This window comes from Anser brachyrhynchus, assembly GCF_964034855.1.
Source record: "Anser brachyrhynchus genome assembly, chromosome: 4".
NCBI classification, from domain to species: domain Eukaryota; kingdom Metazoa; phylum Chordata; class Aves; order Anseriformes; family Anatidae; genus Anser; species Anser brachyrhynchus.
In genome coordinates, this window is record NC_137698.1 from 73,283,498 (window position 1) to 73,302,100 (window position 18,603).

Here is an 18,603-nt window from a genome sequence, read left to right on the forward strand (position 1 = left end):
AAGCAATCAAGAAACACATGAACAATAATCATTATTTATGACTTCAGAAGATTGGATAACTTACCTAATATAGAGCTGTATGTCACTTGTGCTAGATGAGACAATCAGCTATGTCTCATTTGCAGCGTTTGCATCATAGATTAATCTTTGTTTCATCAAAATATGGCAAGAGCACTTCTTTCAGGATCTTATCTCATGTTTGATGCCAAGAAGCTTTGTTTAGAGCTATTCTACATAGCTTGTGCAACTACTTTCCAGTGGGTGGGGCAGGAAGGTATGGAGCTCAAATACAGATTTGGGAACGATCACTGAAAGAACAGAAGAAATTCCCAAATCATGCTTTTCCTGTATTTTCAGAGCTGTTGACCTCTAGCTCCTGACTTCCAAGACTGCAACTCTTATTTGAAAAGCAAGTAAACTGGCACTTATTTCTCTTCAACAAATCTGTTCCTTGTGTACATGCCGTGATGTGGTCATCATGGCCTTACCACCTGCTGGAGGTCTAATTGCTTCCTTAGACTGACTTCCTAACAAAAGAGTGCATGACCATACAGAAAAAGGGTTTCCTACTAAGACACAGGCCATATTTGTACAGTCCCATCTGTCAGAGTAGCAGAAATATCAAAGATCTTGCAGTGCCCCGAAGCTGAAACGTGTGTCCTGGGAGAACAAGTCATTATTTGTCTTACATGGGAAGCAAGCTGCAGCACTGCTCAGGTTACTCCCAGAGCCATGTTATTCTCAGAGCCTATAAAGAGAGAGTGCTCAAAAACGTCCTCAGTTGCACTGCAGGCCAATGCAAACAGCCTGCAGTTTGCAGTTTTCAACAGCTCACAGCTATTACCAACAGTTAACATAACTTACGATTGAACCTGCTCTCTTCCCAAATAAATAATGAGGAAAGCAGTTATTATCGTGTGACCTTCCTCATCAGAAGAGCAGGGGTTAAGGAAAGCCAAGAAAGAGTCCTTTGAAAGATACAGAAAGGCACACAATTACTGAGTGAAGAAAAAAATAGCCACCGAGCAAAGTAAAGGCATTATCAGCCTCAAAGCAGGTTAGAAATGCGGACCAGAGCAAGGACACTATACACATCTTAAAGCTGAAACCTCCTGGACCTCTGACACCAGGTTCCTGAGACTCCTAGGACAAACTTCTGACCAGTGAATTGTTATTGGCACCTTTGTGTTCCTGCTCAACTTTGTATGGTTGTGCATGAAGCTAGTTAAGCTTGACTGCTAGAGGATGGACCAAGTTACCTGACAGCTCAGACGCCAACTGCTCAGATTTATTACGTTAGCAAACAGCAATCCTAAATCCAGGACTGCAACCTGCAACTAAACAAATACTTCAGAAAAACACAGTACGTTATGCACAAGGTTTTTCAACCTACTTCTTCCTTCAAAACCAAAACAAACCAGCCAGAATTCAAGGCCTGAGGGCCCTGGTCTCTATGCCACCCCACACCACAACCACCCACAACAAGAAGATTCAGTTGGGCAAATACACCGAAAGCAGCAGCTCAGCACAGGTGCCCCTACAAACAGGGTACCCAGAGGTGCCACTTGACAACGTGGGGCTTTCAGATCCCACATCAAGGCTAAGAAAAAGCTTTCTTGCAACCTGAAGGCACTGAGAGAAACTAAATGGTGTCTTGTGACATTGCTTTTAAATACATAGGACAAACGCAGGACATCAGTTCACATGCCACAATAAGGCAAATCCGTATTACAAACGAAGGTCTGATGACACTATTTAAAACAAATAAAAAGCTGTTACTGATTCTTCAGAGTATTATTTGGGTCATAAATCTGGCTTCATTCTAACACTCCTCCTGTAAACTACTTTGAGCAAGTGAAGCGCAGAAGAGCCTCATGTTAGCTATTACTTCTCTGTATTGCACGTTTTCTGGCTCTTCTAAATTAAACTAAGAATCAGGATTACAATGAGAAAAACATATTAGATGTAAATCTGACAACCAGTTGCATGTTTAATAAACTTTTTTCACTCTCAGAAACGTGTGGAAAAAAAATAACAGTAGCAAATAAGAACTGGAATCAAAAGCCTTTCACGTTCTTCTTTAAGAGTTGTCAGTGAAATGTTACGGATGTAGCTGGGAACTCCGTAATGCCCTTACTTATCGTGCCGACCTTATGTACTTTCCTGGAAAAATAAATCTCTATTAGTATTAGGATAAAAAAGCTATACATTCTGGTGAATTTCCAAGAATATTCTGTAAGCTACTGACCCTTATCTGAGGAATATTCCAGAAGAGATTACAGACTTTCAAGCTCACATCACTGCAATGGCTGGTGTACATGTAACAATGAACAAGTGACGCATACCTACTACCCAAAAGCCTGTCATAAGACTGGCTTTTCCTCTCTCTTCCAGATTGGAACAAAACCTTTGTTTTTAAACAGACAACAACAACAAAACAGCCACAGCACAGCACAAAGTGCTTTAGAGAAACTATAACCAGAATCAGCTTCTTAAAGCTAAACAAAACCTTTATCAGTATCCAAAGACAGATTCATCCCAAAGCAGCTCTTCTTCTGTTTTGACATTTGTCTGTGGTTTCTGTTTATCCTTTCTGTGCTTTCTGCCCTCTTTCTCAGCAGGGTTTTCTTTAAGACTTTTGCCTTTATAAAGCTTTGATTTCTTCTCATTTACCAAGTCTACGCCAAATTTAATTCGCTTTTGCCTCTCATTTTCTTTTCCAAAATCTGCATCTTCACTATTTTCCTTCCTTTTTGGTGTTGTGGCTTCTTTCTTACACTTCAGCTCTTCACTAATGTATTTTTCCTCCTCATTATGTTTTATCTGAAGTTTCTGTTCTCTGTAGCAGCTAGTAAAAGTTTCATCAACCTCAAGTTTGCAGTAGTCTTTAGATTCTGCAACTGACAGTCTAAAGCTTTTATCTCTGATGGTGGCCACCTCAGATGCTTGCTCTTCTACACAGTGTCCCATGTTACAGTTACAATTAGGTGTCTTTTCCAGGGCATGCTCACAAGCTGATGGCCAACTGGGCGATCTCTTTTCCCCAGTATTTGTAGGTGACTGGGTTTCTGAGAAAACGTTGGTGTGCCAGCTTTGTTCACACTTAAAGGTTGAAGATACAACCTCACCAAGGTCAATTCTTCCTTCAGCATCTTTATTTTGAAACTCTTCCTCTTCTGCTGTTCTCAAATATGTTCTTTGCTCTGGACCTCTAGCTTCCGAAACTTGAATGCAATCTGTTAATTCATCTGGAAAGGAGTCATAAGTTTTCTCTGAATTCTCCACAAGATTGACAACCTTTGTTGCTCTGCATAAATTGGATAGAAAAATCATAGTTATTAATATCGATCAATTTGCTTAGGATTTGTTGAGTTAAAGAAGAGTCAGGAGGACAGAAAGACATACACGATAAAACTATATTTCCAGTGTTACAAAAAGAACATATTCCAAGTGTGTTGCTCCCTGTACCTACATGAAACCTCTTATACATGATCATATTTCCAAATCAGCTGAAATTACAGGGAACAGATTCAGTCTCACTATTATGGTTATATTATCATTGCACCTTCAATTAAAATGTCTTATCAGTATGTGTAACATGAAAATAATTTTGATATTTGGCCTACTTGCACAGCAATCTCAAAAAAGGTACATCTTAAATCACCACAGTATCCATTCTGCAATTAACACAGACTACGGTGCCTTTTCCGGGTTAAAGGGAAAGTAAGAACTATCATCTATCCCATAAATCATCTTATGCCAAGTGTAAGATGTGTGCTGATGAACCTTTAAGGCCACACAGTCAACGGAGACCTGGCGCTTTTCAGGATTAAGGTCTATTTGCTCTGTCAACAGGAATCTTAAGATTCAGACCATTTCCTTCTAGGCTGACTAAGCACTGAGGGTGCTGTGCCAAAATCGGTGCTGCTGTCCCCAGATAAGCAAATATTTGGGGATAGTAAAATAAGTGGGAAAACCACAAGGTTCAGGACCTTTTTTGTGGGCTGCCATCGAAGATGCAGCTGTAGGAGCTCCAAGAGTGAACATCAGTCATAAGCATGATGTTTAATACAGACAGTGACCCTTAAAGACAATAAACCGAAACCCAATTAAAACAAAAACAATAACAAAAAAAAAAAGCCCACAAGAACAACGAAACCAAAAAACCACAATAACTGGTCAAAGTCCCTTAACAGCAGACAGCTGGGCTACTGAAGAAAGCAAAGTCTTTAGTAGAAACTTGAAAGTAGAAGCTACAGAGGAAGAGTAACAAAAGACTTGCTGACTTACCTAATCCGGTGTTTCTTCCCTTGCATGTGGGACTGGTACGCTTCTATAGATGAAAGCATGATATTACAAACACGGCACATGTAAGGACCACGCCAAACCACAGAGGATAAGGAATCTGTAGGTTAGAAAGACTTCAAATGAAAGGCAGAACTCATCACAATCCCCTCCATGCAAGAGTCCTAACATAATGTTCCCATAATCAGCTCCTACAGACAAAGTCTCTGCTGCAACATATCTCAATTTTACACTCTTACATTCTCTTCTCTTTCAAGCTGTGTTACTCATAAGTATATAAAAATAATAAAATAATTACAAGAACACCAAGTAACTGTTTTCCCCACGCAAACCCAAGAGCAAAATGCAGTGTTAATTCCAATGGGCTGTTGCTTTGCATCAAAATGCACAATTTTCTTTAAATTTTAGCATAACTTATTGAATGACAATAGCAACAACTTGGAACAACGACTTCTGAGTATCAAGTAGGATTTTGAATTCTTTACTAAAGGAAAGATCAACAGTTCTGTTACACAAGACCCATTAAAATAAATGCAAGTTGCACTGGTACAACACCAGGGCCTTGGACACAGTGCTAGAGCTGGAGACAGTCCTGATGAGAGGCTGGAGAATAATGACCATTTAGGAAACAAATTTCCTTATGTGGGAATACTGAAGGAATTACAGCAATCAGTTTGGTGAACAGAAGATTAAGGGAAGACATTATAAGAATTAAAGTTGTCCGAGACAAAGAACTCTAGCGTTTCATTGACTAAACAGAAAGAAAGAAATTAATTTGTTCTGCAGCACAGGAGAAGACTATCATTTCCTTGCATGAATCAGAGCAGCCCCCTGCACAAATCAGAGCTAACTACTCAAGCTGTCCCCATTTGCTCACTTTCTGCTTACCATTTGTTCTGGATTCTGCAAGGAGCGCTTCGTCTCCCAGCTCCTCCATTATTTTTTTCCGTGCTATGTTTCTTCTGTGTTTCTTACCAACATAATGCTGCTGGGCCGAGAGCAGATTATCGAAGGGAGCACAGCAGAGCTGGCAGTACTTTGTATCATTTAACTCCAAACTTGTATCAGAGGTTGATGCAAACTCTTCAGCTTTTGAAGGCAGCAAGGGCTTCTCAGCTGATGGCTTCTGTAAAGCTGGAGAGATGGAAGCAGAGGATAAACCTGCTGATGGCACAGCAAAGGAAGGGCTAAACCAATTCCATTGAGCAAAACAGGTAACTGCAGAACGATGGAGCTGGAAGGGAGAACAGCCTGCTGGGGGCTGAACTGCTTGCCAGAGCCTATAAAGTACCTTACAAAGCCCTTACAAAGATACAAGAGCATGGTGTGATAAGGAACACATGGAATATTCGGAAACCCCACCGTAAGATACCAGTATTAATCAACTCTGTTTGACAGCTGCTCACTCTAAGGTCCTTAAACAGTCCAAGAAGAGACTTACCATGCAGAGGGCGAGTTCAGCAACTTGTACAGGACTAACACCAGTTCAGTGTTGCTTGAGGACTACTTTTTTTTTTTTTAATTAAACATTAATTTATCAGAGTAACATCTTGTTTGGACTGCAGTGAATATTTTGAGCAACTGTAAGCATCTTAAAATGCTTAAAATCGATAAAAAAAATCAGAAATATTTGCCTTCAGCTAGAAGGAAAGAGTTTGAAAGAAAAGTTCCCCAGATTCAGAGTTGTGTCTTTGTTTATCCGCCTAAGGAGTTACCACACCACAGCTCCATGACTTCGGCAGAACAGAAAGCACAGAGACATGCAGGTGTAGGAAGACACCTCTGTATTTGCTTCAGGGAGTAACAGGAAAGCACATGCAATGCAAATTATTTATTTCTTACCAGAAACAGGCTGCGTGCTCTGTGCTGCCATCAGGACTTTGTCTCTTGATACTTGCTTCAGGTTTTTAGCGTGGATCTTTCCCAAGTAGTGAGACAATGCAGTAATTGGGGAGGAAAAAATCATGTTGCAGAGACTGCAGTATGTGTTTTTATCTGCTTCACCACTCCCATCCACCTGAAAACAGGCAAGGGCAAGCTCAGTCATAAGCACTTACCGAAGGACAAGAAAACAGTTTAGTTAGTCACAAAGAGGAATAGTCACCTGAAAATTAATATAGTTTGTTTTCTTCTTTTCACCATTCTCCTGCCTCTCATCCTTCTCAGCGTGCGTTTGGGTGTAAAGACAAACTTCCCGAGCATGCTTTTTGCTCTGAGAAGAGATTGGAATTATTCCTGTTTCATTAACAAGGGGCCAAGCAGTGGTGTATCCAGCGACTGGGATTTCATTCATCCAAAATTGCCTTCAACACTTGCCAAACTGCATTTGCATAAAGCAGAGCCACAACCAGACAAAGGCCAGCTCATGTAGCAACACCGTTCTTTAATCAGTAATACAGTATTTAGCATTACTCCTAACATTTTGCCTCAGGCAGCCCTCAGAGTCACCTAGTCTCAGCTCACTGGGGGAACCAAAAATCCTTACACACCCTCCTACAAACATGGACACTAAAACAGGTACGGAAGGGAACGTGTCCATGCCACAGAGCAGGTCTGCTGTGCTCCTTTAAGACTAAACCTGGTGGGTTTGACATCAAGGCCACCATGAGTGGCGGCACAGAGGACTGACAGGCGGCATGACCTAATTTACCTTCTTAAAGAAGCCTGGTCTCCCTGTACAGTCTGTGGAGAGAAACAGGTTTCCCTGGAGAAGGTGACATAATCTCCAGCTTTGAGCAAGTCTGTGGAGATTTCGACTGTGGATTTATTAGTCCAGTAATCTAAAATCCCATATTATGTATATTTCCCTTGTCTGTGATTATTTTTTAATTCTTAGATGCTTTCTCAGTGCATGACCTTTGGACTCCGGCACTTATAACATACTTACCCACATGCCACGCTACACACTGGTTACACACAAAGTCAAACAAGTGGCTTGTCTTTTCTAATCCGATGCCTTCCAAGTGGCTGTTAAGGATTCTGAGGAGCTACACAGGATATCATATCAATATTATCACAGACAAAGAGGTCCTATCACACCTGGCTAGACAACACAAAGAGAACTGAGGAGAAAGAGTCAGTTACTTCCATCTCGATTCATTTTGCAACGGTGAAGTCAGGTAACTTTGCAATTGCATCTTTTATCCTCAATTGGATTTGACTCCGAGAAAGAGAAACTCAAACTGAGAGTCTGGACTCTGACAGTACAAGTGCTGCTTAACATAAATCAAAGCAAGGAAATACTACATCTTGCAAGACCTGAATCTTAATTAATAACACGAATAACAAGAAAGACCCCTGAGAGCAACTGACACTGTGAACTGACTCTGGCAAAAAGATAGAAGTGTCTGTGCCTGCAAACTGTCAATATCAAGTTTCAAAATAAAGCTCAGTTTCCTACGTTAACAGCAATATCCCAAGGCACACACTTGTTGCAGGAAACTCCTTCAGCACGATTCATACAACCTGCCTCACGCAGACACCTGTGGACAGAGCAGCACGTGTGTCCCTCTGGGTGAAGGGTAATGAACTCCTCTCTAGTTAGCGTTGCCTCATGCTGTACGTATGTTCAGGGCTCACGCGGTGTAGATCTGCTTCGATCCCATACACAGCATTGCCCAAACCTGCTCAATTCCTTCTGTAGTTGTCCTGCAATACGCAGGTGACTGCCCTTCAGTAACACAACATTTAAACCTGGCTAATGGCTAAGCCTAGCATAAACTTTAAGAAATACCATGAAAAGCCTTAAGTATCTTTTTATAACACCGTACAGAAACCCCGAAGAAACCAAAACCCCACTGCTTGCTGAGAGAAGTCCTCCCTTCCAGCCTACCTCACAGTGGGACATCGTTTGGGACTCAGACTGCAGCACCGCCCTGCAAACCTTACAGAAAGTGTCGGTGAACAGGTCCTTCCTCGTTGCCTCATCTAAAACGTCTTCTAAACAGAGAGCAAAAATCAAAAAACAACTGTCAGACAGGACAAGATACATTTGTACATCTTTGCTTACTCAAAATATCGACCACTTGAATATTCACGTGCAGCAGAAGACGAGGGAACCAGCGTTCATCCGCTCAATCACACCGTGCCTTGTTGTGGCTTCAGAGCAATGCTGCGGAGCCACCCAAACCTTCCTGCTTACCGAGGTATTGCTCTCACAGACTTAAGTATTACTGTAAGTGTACCTGGACTTTAGAAAGAAGGAAGACAGAGCCTCTTGATCGGGTTTTCAGTTCACTTCAGATAGGGCATGTTGTCAGAAATAACTAGACTAATGGCCTAAGGTGATGTTTTTAGCTGGACTAGGTCACACAGTTACTTAAATATGGGAATGCTGTTTAAAGAAGAGATGTAAAGAAAATCTGGGAGCAGCTCAGTACATGAGAAAGGCCAGGAGGTATCAGAAGCTTCCGAAGGCTGTACCTGTGCCACATAAACCATTTATTTTCTTAAGTTATATGGGACAAAACTGCTCCAATTGTTTGTTTTGATTTTCTTGCCCTGTTCCCCCTTAACTCATGGCATGTACACACTTCAATTCCTACTAAGATTGGCCCAGACTTAACGGTAATCCTGAATAATTTTATGTGAAGCCACATTTGATCTGGGGGGACGCCCTCATCAGCACTTAAAAGCAGTGATCACGCCAATCAAGAGCATTAAAACACTCTTTAAACGAGCATAGCTGTGTAGGCAAAACCCTCGTGAAGATAAAGCTACAGCACCACCCCGTCCTTTCTCCTCTTGATGAAGTTTTAATGCATCAGGGGCACCGGCTTAACTCATACTGCTTCCAGCAGTTCCCTGGCAGGGGCAGGCTGTGCTCTCAGGGAGTGAGCTTACCCCTGCTGCTATACGGCCAAATCTTTCTCAGTGCTGCCAGCCTCCAAGGCTACCTGTTCCTTTCTCGTCCCCAGCGGGTTGCACTTTAAATATAATGATGCTGGAATTTCACTTGTTGGCATGCCATGCCCTTAAAAGTAAGCCAAAATTAAACCACTTTAAAGCAAATGTAAAGGAAGCCGCACAACTAGACCATGCTCTTTAAGTGAAATAGAGGTTATGGGACCATGGCGGGTTGGCCTTGGCTCCTTCCCATGGGGTGAGCTCTTCAAGAACTGCTCCCACACGGCTCTGTACCACGGGGTCCGTCCCCCAGGAGCAAACTGCTCCAGCACGGGGCCCCCACGGGCGGCAGCTCCCCCCAGACCCCCTGCTCCTGCGTGGGCTCCTCTCCACGGGCTGCAGCTCCGGCCCGGGGCCTGCTCCTGCGGGGGCTCTCCATGGGCCGCAGCCTCCTCCAGGCCACATCCACCTGCTCCACCGGGGGCTCCTCCACGGGCTGCAGCGTGGAGATCTGCTCCGTGTGGGACCCGTGGGCTGCAGGGGGACAGCCTGCTCCACCAGGGGCCTCTCCACAGGCCGCAGGGGAACTGCTGCTGCGTGCCTGGAGCCCCTCCTGCCCTCCTGCTGCACTGACCCTGGGGGCTGCAGGGCTGCTCCTTTCACATTTTCTCCCCCAGCTGCTTGCCTTTTAAAATCCTTTCTTAAATGTGTTATTGCAGAGGTACCACTGATGGGCTTGGCTCTGGCCAGCAGCAGGTCCCTTTTGGAGCTGCTGGAGCCAGCTCTGCTCTGACATGGGGCAGCTGCTGCACTCTGCTCACAGACACCCCTACACCCCCAAACCCTTGCCAATACAGAGGGAAAACATTGTGGAAAGTACCACGATGTCCTAACTGAGCTTTACCTCTCCAAGTTTGTCCAGCGGACGATACCGTCTTCATCCTGCAAACCACACATGGAGCACTTTGCTTTCTGTGCTTTGCACAAAGCCTGGACAGACTGGGGGACAGGAAAGCAATGCTCCCTGTAGTCTCAAGGCTCAGAGCTGAAAGGCATCTAGGAACCCATAAAGACGTTCAGACTTCACCATTATTTTTAAATATCGTTCTTTTGGCCACTTGCTATGGTCCAAGGGAATACGGAAAAGCAGTGTGTCCTGTAGCTAGCTAGCGATGGCAAGCTGTGGGATGATCTGTTCGCAGAGCATCCTGATCCACCAGGAGGAGACAGCAGCTGCTCGCGAGGCCAGCCTCAAGCACAGCTACCTGGCACCTCTGATCCACTTTTAAAAACCACGACCTGGTGATTTTGGACTCAAACCACATGAAAACCGTACGAATGTACCCCTTTCCTTATTATTTTCCGTAGAGTTAGCTGACGTTTGGGCAAATATATTCGCCCTGCATCATGTATTTCTTCGCAGTCTTATAATGAATGGCACGGAGGCAAAGTCAGGAATAAATCAGCGTGCCTCCCGCTGAAACCCCAACCAGGCTGCAAGACGAAAATGGTCTGCAGCCTGACCCGGGCAACTGCAGTCCCCTTCCCAACGGGGACCTCGCACATCAGCTCTTGGCTAAACGAGGCTCCTCTGCTCCCTTCCAGGGAAGGGTCAGGAACAAGCCTGCCCTTTCTGCTTCTCACGGTGCCTCAGGACCATTTGTGACACTCAAAAATGACAGAGCACGGGGAGATTTGTGCTACCGCTGCCTGCGAGCAACTGGTTCTAGGAACAGTAAGTTGGACTCGTGAGAAACCACGTTGTGTTTTTGCAGCAGAGAACTAATTTTCTGTATTCCAAGGTAGCTGTGCAGCCATAACAAGGAGAAATGTTCAGTAGATAAGCAGAGAGTAGAAGGCTTCACTGTTCCAAAATAAGGCAGAAGCTTGAGAAAAACAGGATGAGCAGTGTGGGAACAGTAAAACAAAGATCACAGGTTCTCGAAACATAAGAAAAGGGGGAAAAAAAGGAAAAGGGAGAAATTAAAGGGTTGAAAAAAAAGAAAGATTGTACATATATGGTACAGAGGAGCATCGAGCAGCTTGTGAACCTGTAGTACTCAGCCATGAGGAAACAGGGGAGGTGATCAGGTGTCGGGTAACAGGGAATAAAAGGTTACGATTTGTTTCCTACTATGTGCTCCTAATTGGCAGGACACCCGCCATTGCAGTCGCAAATAAAACAGCTTCACAGAAGATCCTGTCTGAAGAAAATTGAGATTTTTCTCACAAACTCGAGGTCTTCAGCCTTCAGATTCACAAGACGTCTTTCCTGGCAATGAAGAGAAACTTAAAAACCAGCTTACCTTACAGTTCGCAACCACGCTATCGGAAACTTTTCAGAGATTTAATCAAAAGCAGCAGCCTTGCAGGGCTGCTGTTTGACCTCATCATTTCGGTGCCCCCAAAACGTTTAAATAAAGCTACTGGCATCGCAAATTCAGAGTAATTGTTTGAACAAGCTTTTGGCCATTAAAAAAAGACGGTTCTGCTGCAAAGCAGACCAACTGCTGTTTGTCACAAAGGGACTGCTCCTTAATAAAAGGATATGGAAAAATGTTTTAGAAATATATGACATTTTTAAAAATGCAAGATATAAACCATCATGCCACATGATAAAGACAACCAGCAGTAATAATGTAGCTTCTAGGGTATTTTTTTTTCCTCTTATTTGCATTTTAATGGCATTATCAGTTCATGTCATTCTTTGTAGGTCTCACGACCTGTCCTTGCCCCAGTTTTCTCAGCTCTGGCATGAGATCTATGGGACACTCTCCTGCCACAGATGTGCCGTGAGACTTCAAGCTTTGTGAAGTTCACTGGCATCTCAGAAAAGACGTGCTACAACAACAGCAAACGTGAACAGCAGCTGGTGCAACTGAAAGGATGCACAACACAAGTTTCACATACAGGAGTTTCTGGCAGTCAAAGGATAAATCTGATCCCACTGAAATACCCAGAAGAGCTTTGCAAGGGGCTCTAACACAACCAGATAACCTCATATGCTTGCCAGCTCCCAGTAATGCGAGCACAAAGATCCCCCCAAACCCTCACAGATGTAACGTTGTGCTCCTGCAAAGCGTGGAGCACTCCACAGGGCTGAAAACCAGAGTGCAGTTCTCGATTTGCAGGCGTCTAGGAAGGATTAGACCCCATTTTAGTCCATATTGCCACAGAATAGAGGGACCCCAAGCATGCAATAACACAAGTACAATTTAATACGGGTCAGTCAGAAGCTTTGTTAACTATGACCAGAGCAAGAAAACATTCAGATGGGGATTTCTCCCACCTGATCACGTGGACCTGACTTATACCCTGTTTCAGAACAAAGAAAAAAAAGTGAGAAATAACAAAGGCAGATATCCATCTCTGGGGATGGACTCCTTCAGCAGCCTGTTAGCTGCCACAGCTGAGGATACGGAGAGATGGCTCCTGGAGGAGCAGCACACCCAGTGTTATCTTAGCTCAGAAGTGGGGGTAGAAGTGGGAGCTGGAAAAAAAATCACGGCCTGCCAGCTTTAAGTCGAAAGGAATGTTCTTTTAGTTAGCATAACCTTCTTAGCCAGACCTCTCAAATCTTAAACGTTAATAATTTTAGCACCACAGCAGGAATCCCAGCCTGTTTCAGGTCTAGGTTCTTTTCCAGGCACCCTGCAGGTTACCTTAGGTAGGTGGTACCTCCACAAAATATCCAAACCATTCCCCTCCTGGGCTCCCAAGTGCCTGCAGTGCTACGTGCTCCTGATCCCAGAGGAGCACAAGAAAGCTGCCTTCTTCGATAACCCATAAAACAAGTATATGATCACTGGATTTGCAACGTCGTGCAGCTCTGACCTAAACACCACCACGTACCAAACGAATACTAAGGCTGCTTCTTATCCCACTGCTATCTCCCCATGCACCCAAATCGCTCTGTTAACAGCATGGATTTAAAAACGCATACAGGTATTGACACTTCTGGATGACTGTCTGAAACCACGCTGCACGACTGCAGCGCACACAGTTCATTTGAGACCTAAGGATGAGATCAAGAAAGTGAACATCAGATCTGGTTATCTGCAGAAAGGAGGACTCAGCTGTTAATTGGCATTCGGAGATCTCCAGAGATCTATTTCATGCTGGTTTTTAAATGCAGAGAATAAACCCAGCCTGTATCTGTAGGGAATGAAGAACGCATTCCTAAAACACGCTCAACAGGACTGTTTTAGCATTCAAATACTGAAACACTGGCACTGAGAAGGCAATGGGAGGGCAGGTGCTCAATATCGATTCAAAGAAATAAATAGAGGTGGCTTTTGGAAGTCTGGCACCAAACAAGCTGCCTAATAATAAGAAATCAGACTGAGCCCCTGCCTGAACTGAAAGACAGATACTCGCTTACCACTTCTCAATTCCCATTTACCACCTTAGAAGCACATCCAGCATATTTTATTTTTTTATTTAAGTTTTATTTTTTAATCTTGTTGCATTGTTGTGCCACTGAAGAAATGTATTAAATCCCTGATGTGAGAAGGCTTGGGGGCATTTTTAACATGATTGCACTTGTCTATTTTTACTACTTGTAAGAAGTTCCAGGATGTTTGTCTTTTTCTAACTTTAAACCTTTGCTAACTGTTTTCTTACTCTTGTTAGGTAAATTTTAGAGGAGTTTTTGTGGTGTACCATGTAGGAAAGGCAGGGGAAATAATGTCATCCCTCTGGGCAATATAAAGTTGGTAATACTAAAACTAATTAAAATGTCAGAAGCCAGGCAATTTAACAGATAGCCTGTTCAACCTAAGATTTTCCACTTGATTAAAAAGGAAACACACCCAGCCTCCGTGTAACATTAATTTTTCTTTCTCAGTTCTTGAGGGTAGAGAATACAGAAGGAAAAATAATGTAGTAAGGAAAAAGTACAAGCTAGACAAATCCCTAAAGGCAAAAGGCACCAAGTTTCAATTTCAAGGTTTTCAACGTGGAAAATGACATAGCCAAGTTCTGCCCCCAAATGCCAACAGCAAAGATAGCATCTTAATGAGAAATAAATAGATATACACGAATCAAGTTCAACAGTAGCAAGTCCTCAAGAGAGAAATATTGACTGGCATTGTTTTCTCATTTTACGAGCCCTTTCACAGGGCTGTCTCCAAGGCATGCTCTGCGCTGGCACAAGCAACGGGGCGAGCACATCTTACCAAGCTGCCACCCGTCAGCATCAGCAGAGTAACTGACTGGGCATGCCGGATCCTTCCCGGCTGCAAAGTAAACCTGGCTGGTTTAAATCACACACACTGCGCTGCCTTGCTTTGCTCCACAAGCAGGAGCAGCAGGAGCCTGTGTGCAGCCTGTTACGGCATCGCAGCTGACCAGCAGCACCTTCATACGATGTGCAAACTCTGCTGCTTGTTTTTAGGTGATCGTATTCCTCCTAAGTAACAGGATAAAAGATGAACAAAACCTTGACTACTGGGAGCAGCAGCTGTCCAGGACTGCAGGCAGACAGCATCACTGACATCCAGCCGCTTTTGGTCATGGTGCAGCAGGCGGACGTAGCCGCTACACAGTGGGAATCAGAAAGCAATCTTAGAAATTACCCAGAACAGATATCCATAGACACCCAGCTCGGAAAGGGCAGGCAAAGATAACGGACTTTAAAACCGTTACCAAATACACTCAGGTGTGGCATTACAGAACTGGATTCCTGGATGAGAAGGGGAGGGTGAACCAAACTGATTTCTGTTTCTGCAGCTAGGTAAAGGCATTTCTCCAAGGAAGCAATACTGTAGTACTACATGTTAATTTTCTCAAGTGAGTTTAGTCCCTGAATATCTTTCTGTACGATTTTTTCCCCTTTCAAAGCTCAGGTGATTGTAAAACAAAGAAATACCGGACTGGATTCTGCTGTTTGAAAATGAATGCTGTAGAACTGAACTTCCAGCACATTTCATAAACTAGATTCATCACCCAAACTGCAAGACTGACTTTTTATTTCCACAGAATACCATAACAAGACAACCTCCAAACATTTACACACGTCTTCAAAGGTCTTATTGCAGATTTCTATATTTCATATCTACATGCTATCACAGATTTGCCTAAGACTGCACACAAGCACAGGCCTTTGGAGCATACACCACCACCAAAACAGGGGTTAGAGTTAGCATTGCCCAAACTTTCTGAAACTAAATCAGAACAGTGCTAAAAGCCTTTTATGGCCAGATGGATCCACAATCTGCCCTGACACACAACAGAAGGAGCTTACAATTGATGGGAAACACAGTGCTCACCCTTTTGCCCAGGGTAAATGGTAACAAGACACTTTGTCAGCTCTCGAAAGCAGTGCTCTGAAGGAAACAGAACATGTTTTACAGCATTAAGATGGAAATACAATATATCAATCGCTACTAATAAAGTGGAGGTGTCCACTTCTTGCAACACAGCTCCTTGCTTCTCTTCATTTTTCTCCCTCTTGGCCCACTTCCATCCACTACCCTGTCTCTGACCTCTGCTCCCCGCCTCCTATCACACCCAGGGGAGGCAGATCAGCATCTCACAGCTGAAGCATGTTGAAATCAGCTATTCTGCTTTTAACACAAAAAAAAGTTGCCCCCTTTTTTTAAAAGTTGCCCCCCCCCCCTTTTTTTTTTTTAAGTATCAACTGACTTGTACTACAATAAGTTGCTCAGGATTTCAGAAAGTATATCTTTGATTTATTTTATTTTTAAGTCTCTATGGACATATTTAAATCCAGCTGTACTTTTTGAGAGACGGTCAAAACATTAATAGGGTTCAACAGAAAGCTCATTAAAGTCTATGGGGGGAGGCTGGTTCCTTTTAAAAGCAGACTTAATGCATTAGACTTCTTAAATACTGCAGGATAAGATGCTAGTTTCCTTGCCAGTCATTGACTTATTTCCTTATAATAACAGAACCATTTCCCTATCCACTCCTTGGGTCTTAAGGACACATAAAAAAATACAGCCCTGACTCCCCACTTTGTAAATGCTCTGAGGCAGGTTTAGACAAGTTACCTACCCTTCAGCCAGGTTCTCTTCTGACAAATAAATGCTCCCATGAGATTGTATAAGAGGTAGCAGTTTGTGTAATGTTATTTCTCAGCCTAGTCCCAGTGTTATTTAAGAGGAATTGTGGAATGCTGGGTGAGAAACATGAGATGTGAATCGGTACCCAACTCGTTTTATTTCTCCTCCGGTAGGTGGAGGATGGAGATGTGCAAAATAAAAAAGGAGGGAGATGGGAAAATTAGTAATTTAGAACACAAGCACGTGCCGCATACTGAGTCTTGAAAAAGGAAATGTGTTTGTAAACTACAGATTAACTACACTCTTACAGGTACGAAGTGTTATTATCTTGTTGCTACTGAGCCAAAACAAACCCCTTAAGATAAAACAATCCACCAAACCAAAACTACATATTAGAAGATGTGTGTATGTGAAGAAATCAGCAAGAACTGTTGCCTCAGAAAGTTTATTTCTGTGTTTTATTTAAATACAGAAATAAACTTTATTTAAAACTTATTGCTAATTTTGTATTTAAGAAAAGGATACCTACCCTGCCTCCCTCAACAAGCTATCAAACCAGAAATTATCAGTGACATCCACTTACATTGCTCTGCTTAGCCCAGACATGAACTGACCATATAACCAGCAATCCCTGCTGTGTCTGGCTAACAACAAGCCTTGGGCCTTTGGTGTACTAAAAGTCAGGGTGTGAGCTGCCTCTAACCAGTGAGGAGCTAAGAAACGCTATCCTCAGGACCCTTGAAATCCCTTGAAATTCCCTGAAAATGGAATTCAAACCTAAACATAACACGAGTGTATTCATAACTTGCCCCAAGTATATTCCTTTGAGGAGTATACGTAATTACGTCGCTTTTTTCTCCCCCAGAAAGGTGACTGCTTAAAATAGTTGTCAGTTTCTCTAAACAGCCAAACAGCTACAAGTGATTAATTCCTCCGGAGTTATTTCTGTTTAACAGAGTACTACTAAATTTAACTGACAATGGGGAAATCCGCTGTTAGTAGATGTTTTACATATTTAACAAAAGACCATGTTTATGCATTACTAAGTTTGTAGCTAGCTTTTTTTAAAAAAATACAAAAACAAAACCAACCAAGAAATACCAACCAAACAAAAACCCATAAAACAGACCAATCGATGACTATAAAAACATGAACCAAAGCCTTTCAACATATGAATATTTTATACCCATTATGAATGGTTTGGCATTCCTGGAAGTTCAACCCTGTTTTTAGCCACTTGCTAGTTTTTTAGCAGGATGATATCTCACAGGACAGATTATATCTGGGAAGGAGAAGACATGGAAAGTTCCTATCCCTCCTCAGCCACAACAGTAAGATTGATTTTCAGAGCTCTGTGTCACAGGTCTGGTACATAAAAGTAATCCGTTTGACATCTTACTATCCCAGAAGTAAGACATTAGTTTATGAAGCAAAGAGGAAAGCCTCTTTGCACCAAAGAATTAGATGTATGGCTACCTTTCAAGAGCTCAGAACCAAAGAGTTTAGACCTATATTAGATATCCTACCTGCTCCTCACACATGTAGGACACCACCTCTCATTGCATTTTGCTCCTTATTAATTTCTGCCCTTGGTTTCAGATTCCTATTACTTTTCAATGCTGGCACCGCACCAACACTCTTCATTTCACAGAGGGAACAGCACAGCCGTGTTCCTGCCACTTCCACCACCACAGTAGTGTAAACGTACTACAAACCGTCCAACTATCTCAGTTCAAACGTATTACAAACCCTCCTCCTCCCTCTCCCTCGCCCTGGGGCTGCTCACCTCCACGGCCGCGCTGGGGCTGTGGGGCCGCGTCCCGGTCCCGGCCCCGGCCCCCCTCAGCCGCCATGTCCCCTCAGAGCCCCTTAACGGCCACGGCTCCGCCAGCAGGGCCGCCTTGACCGAGCCCTGAGGGCCGGGACACCGCAGCGGGCTCCTCCTTTGGCCCACCCCGGCTTCATCCTCGCCCCCCGCGGGGCCCGGCCCAGCCTGCCCCGGCCTCCGCCTCCCCTCAGGGCCCGCAGCCTCCGAACGGCTACCGCAGGCTTCGTCCTGGGGTCTTGTTCCCACACCTGTACCCAAAACACCCCCCCCAAAACATCCCCAAACGCAGCCCACCCTCTCTTTGTCTTAAATCACCCCCAAAACCACCGGTCCTTCCTCTTCAGGGCTTAAATCCCCTGCGTTTGGTCAGCCTGCCTCGCTGGTGCGTGTCCCCAGAGGAAAGGAAAAGCACGTTTCCCCCAAATATTCCTTGCTTTTGCCCCAAAAAGGGGTTTGTTTCGTGGGGACAGCAGTGTGGGTACTGCAAGGCCACCATCACCCTGCAGAGGTGAGATCACATAACGTGAGATCACATTAACGTTAAAGCAGAATTATAATTGCAGCCCAGCAATTAGCTGGACAGGACCAGTGCAAGCAGCA

The 18,603-nt window shown here is 43.7% G+C and overlaps 1 protein-coding gene across 18 annotated transcripts in view; it reads right to left on the reverse strand.

Annotated features, from left to right (window-relative positions):
* The window catches only part of KRCC1 (lysine rich coiled-coil 1), a 28,019-nt gene extending 9,872 nt beyond the window's left edge, over positions 1–18,147 (reverse strand). For 12 of the 18 annotated variants that reach the window (XR_013951330.1, XR_013951331.1, XR_013951332.1 and 9 more), the window contains exons 1-8: positions 16,168–17,941; positions 15,420–15,476; positions 8,138–8,244; positions 6,410–6,517; positions 6,148–6,322; positions 5,194–5,439; positions 4,291–4,405; positions 65–3,307 (exon numbers count right to left, since the gene is read on the reverse strand). Coding sequence is in view for 1 of the 18 variants with exons in the window: in XM_080592224.1 (XP_080448350.1) it covers positions 2,515–3,307; positions 4,291–4,405; positions 5,194–5,439; positions 6,148–6,322; positions 6,410–6,517; positions 8,138–8,244; positions 15,420–15,476; positions 16,168–16,207 (1,641 nt within the window). In the remaining 17 variants the exon portion in view is untranslated. The other 6 variants (XM_080592224.1, XR_013951328.1, XR_013951329.1 and 3 more) reach the window with 6 other exon arrangements.
* Between the last annotated feature and the right edge of the window lie 456 nt (positions 18,148–18,603).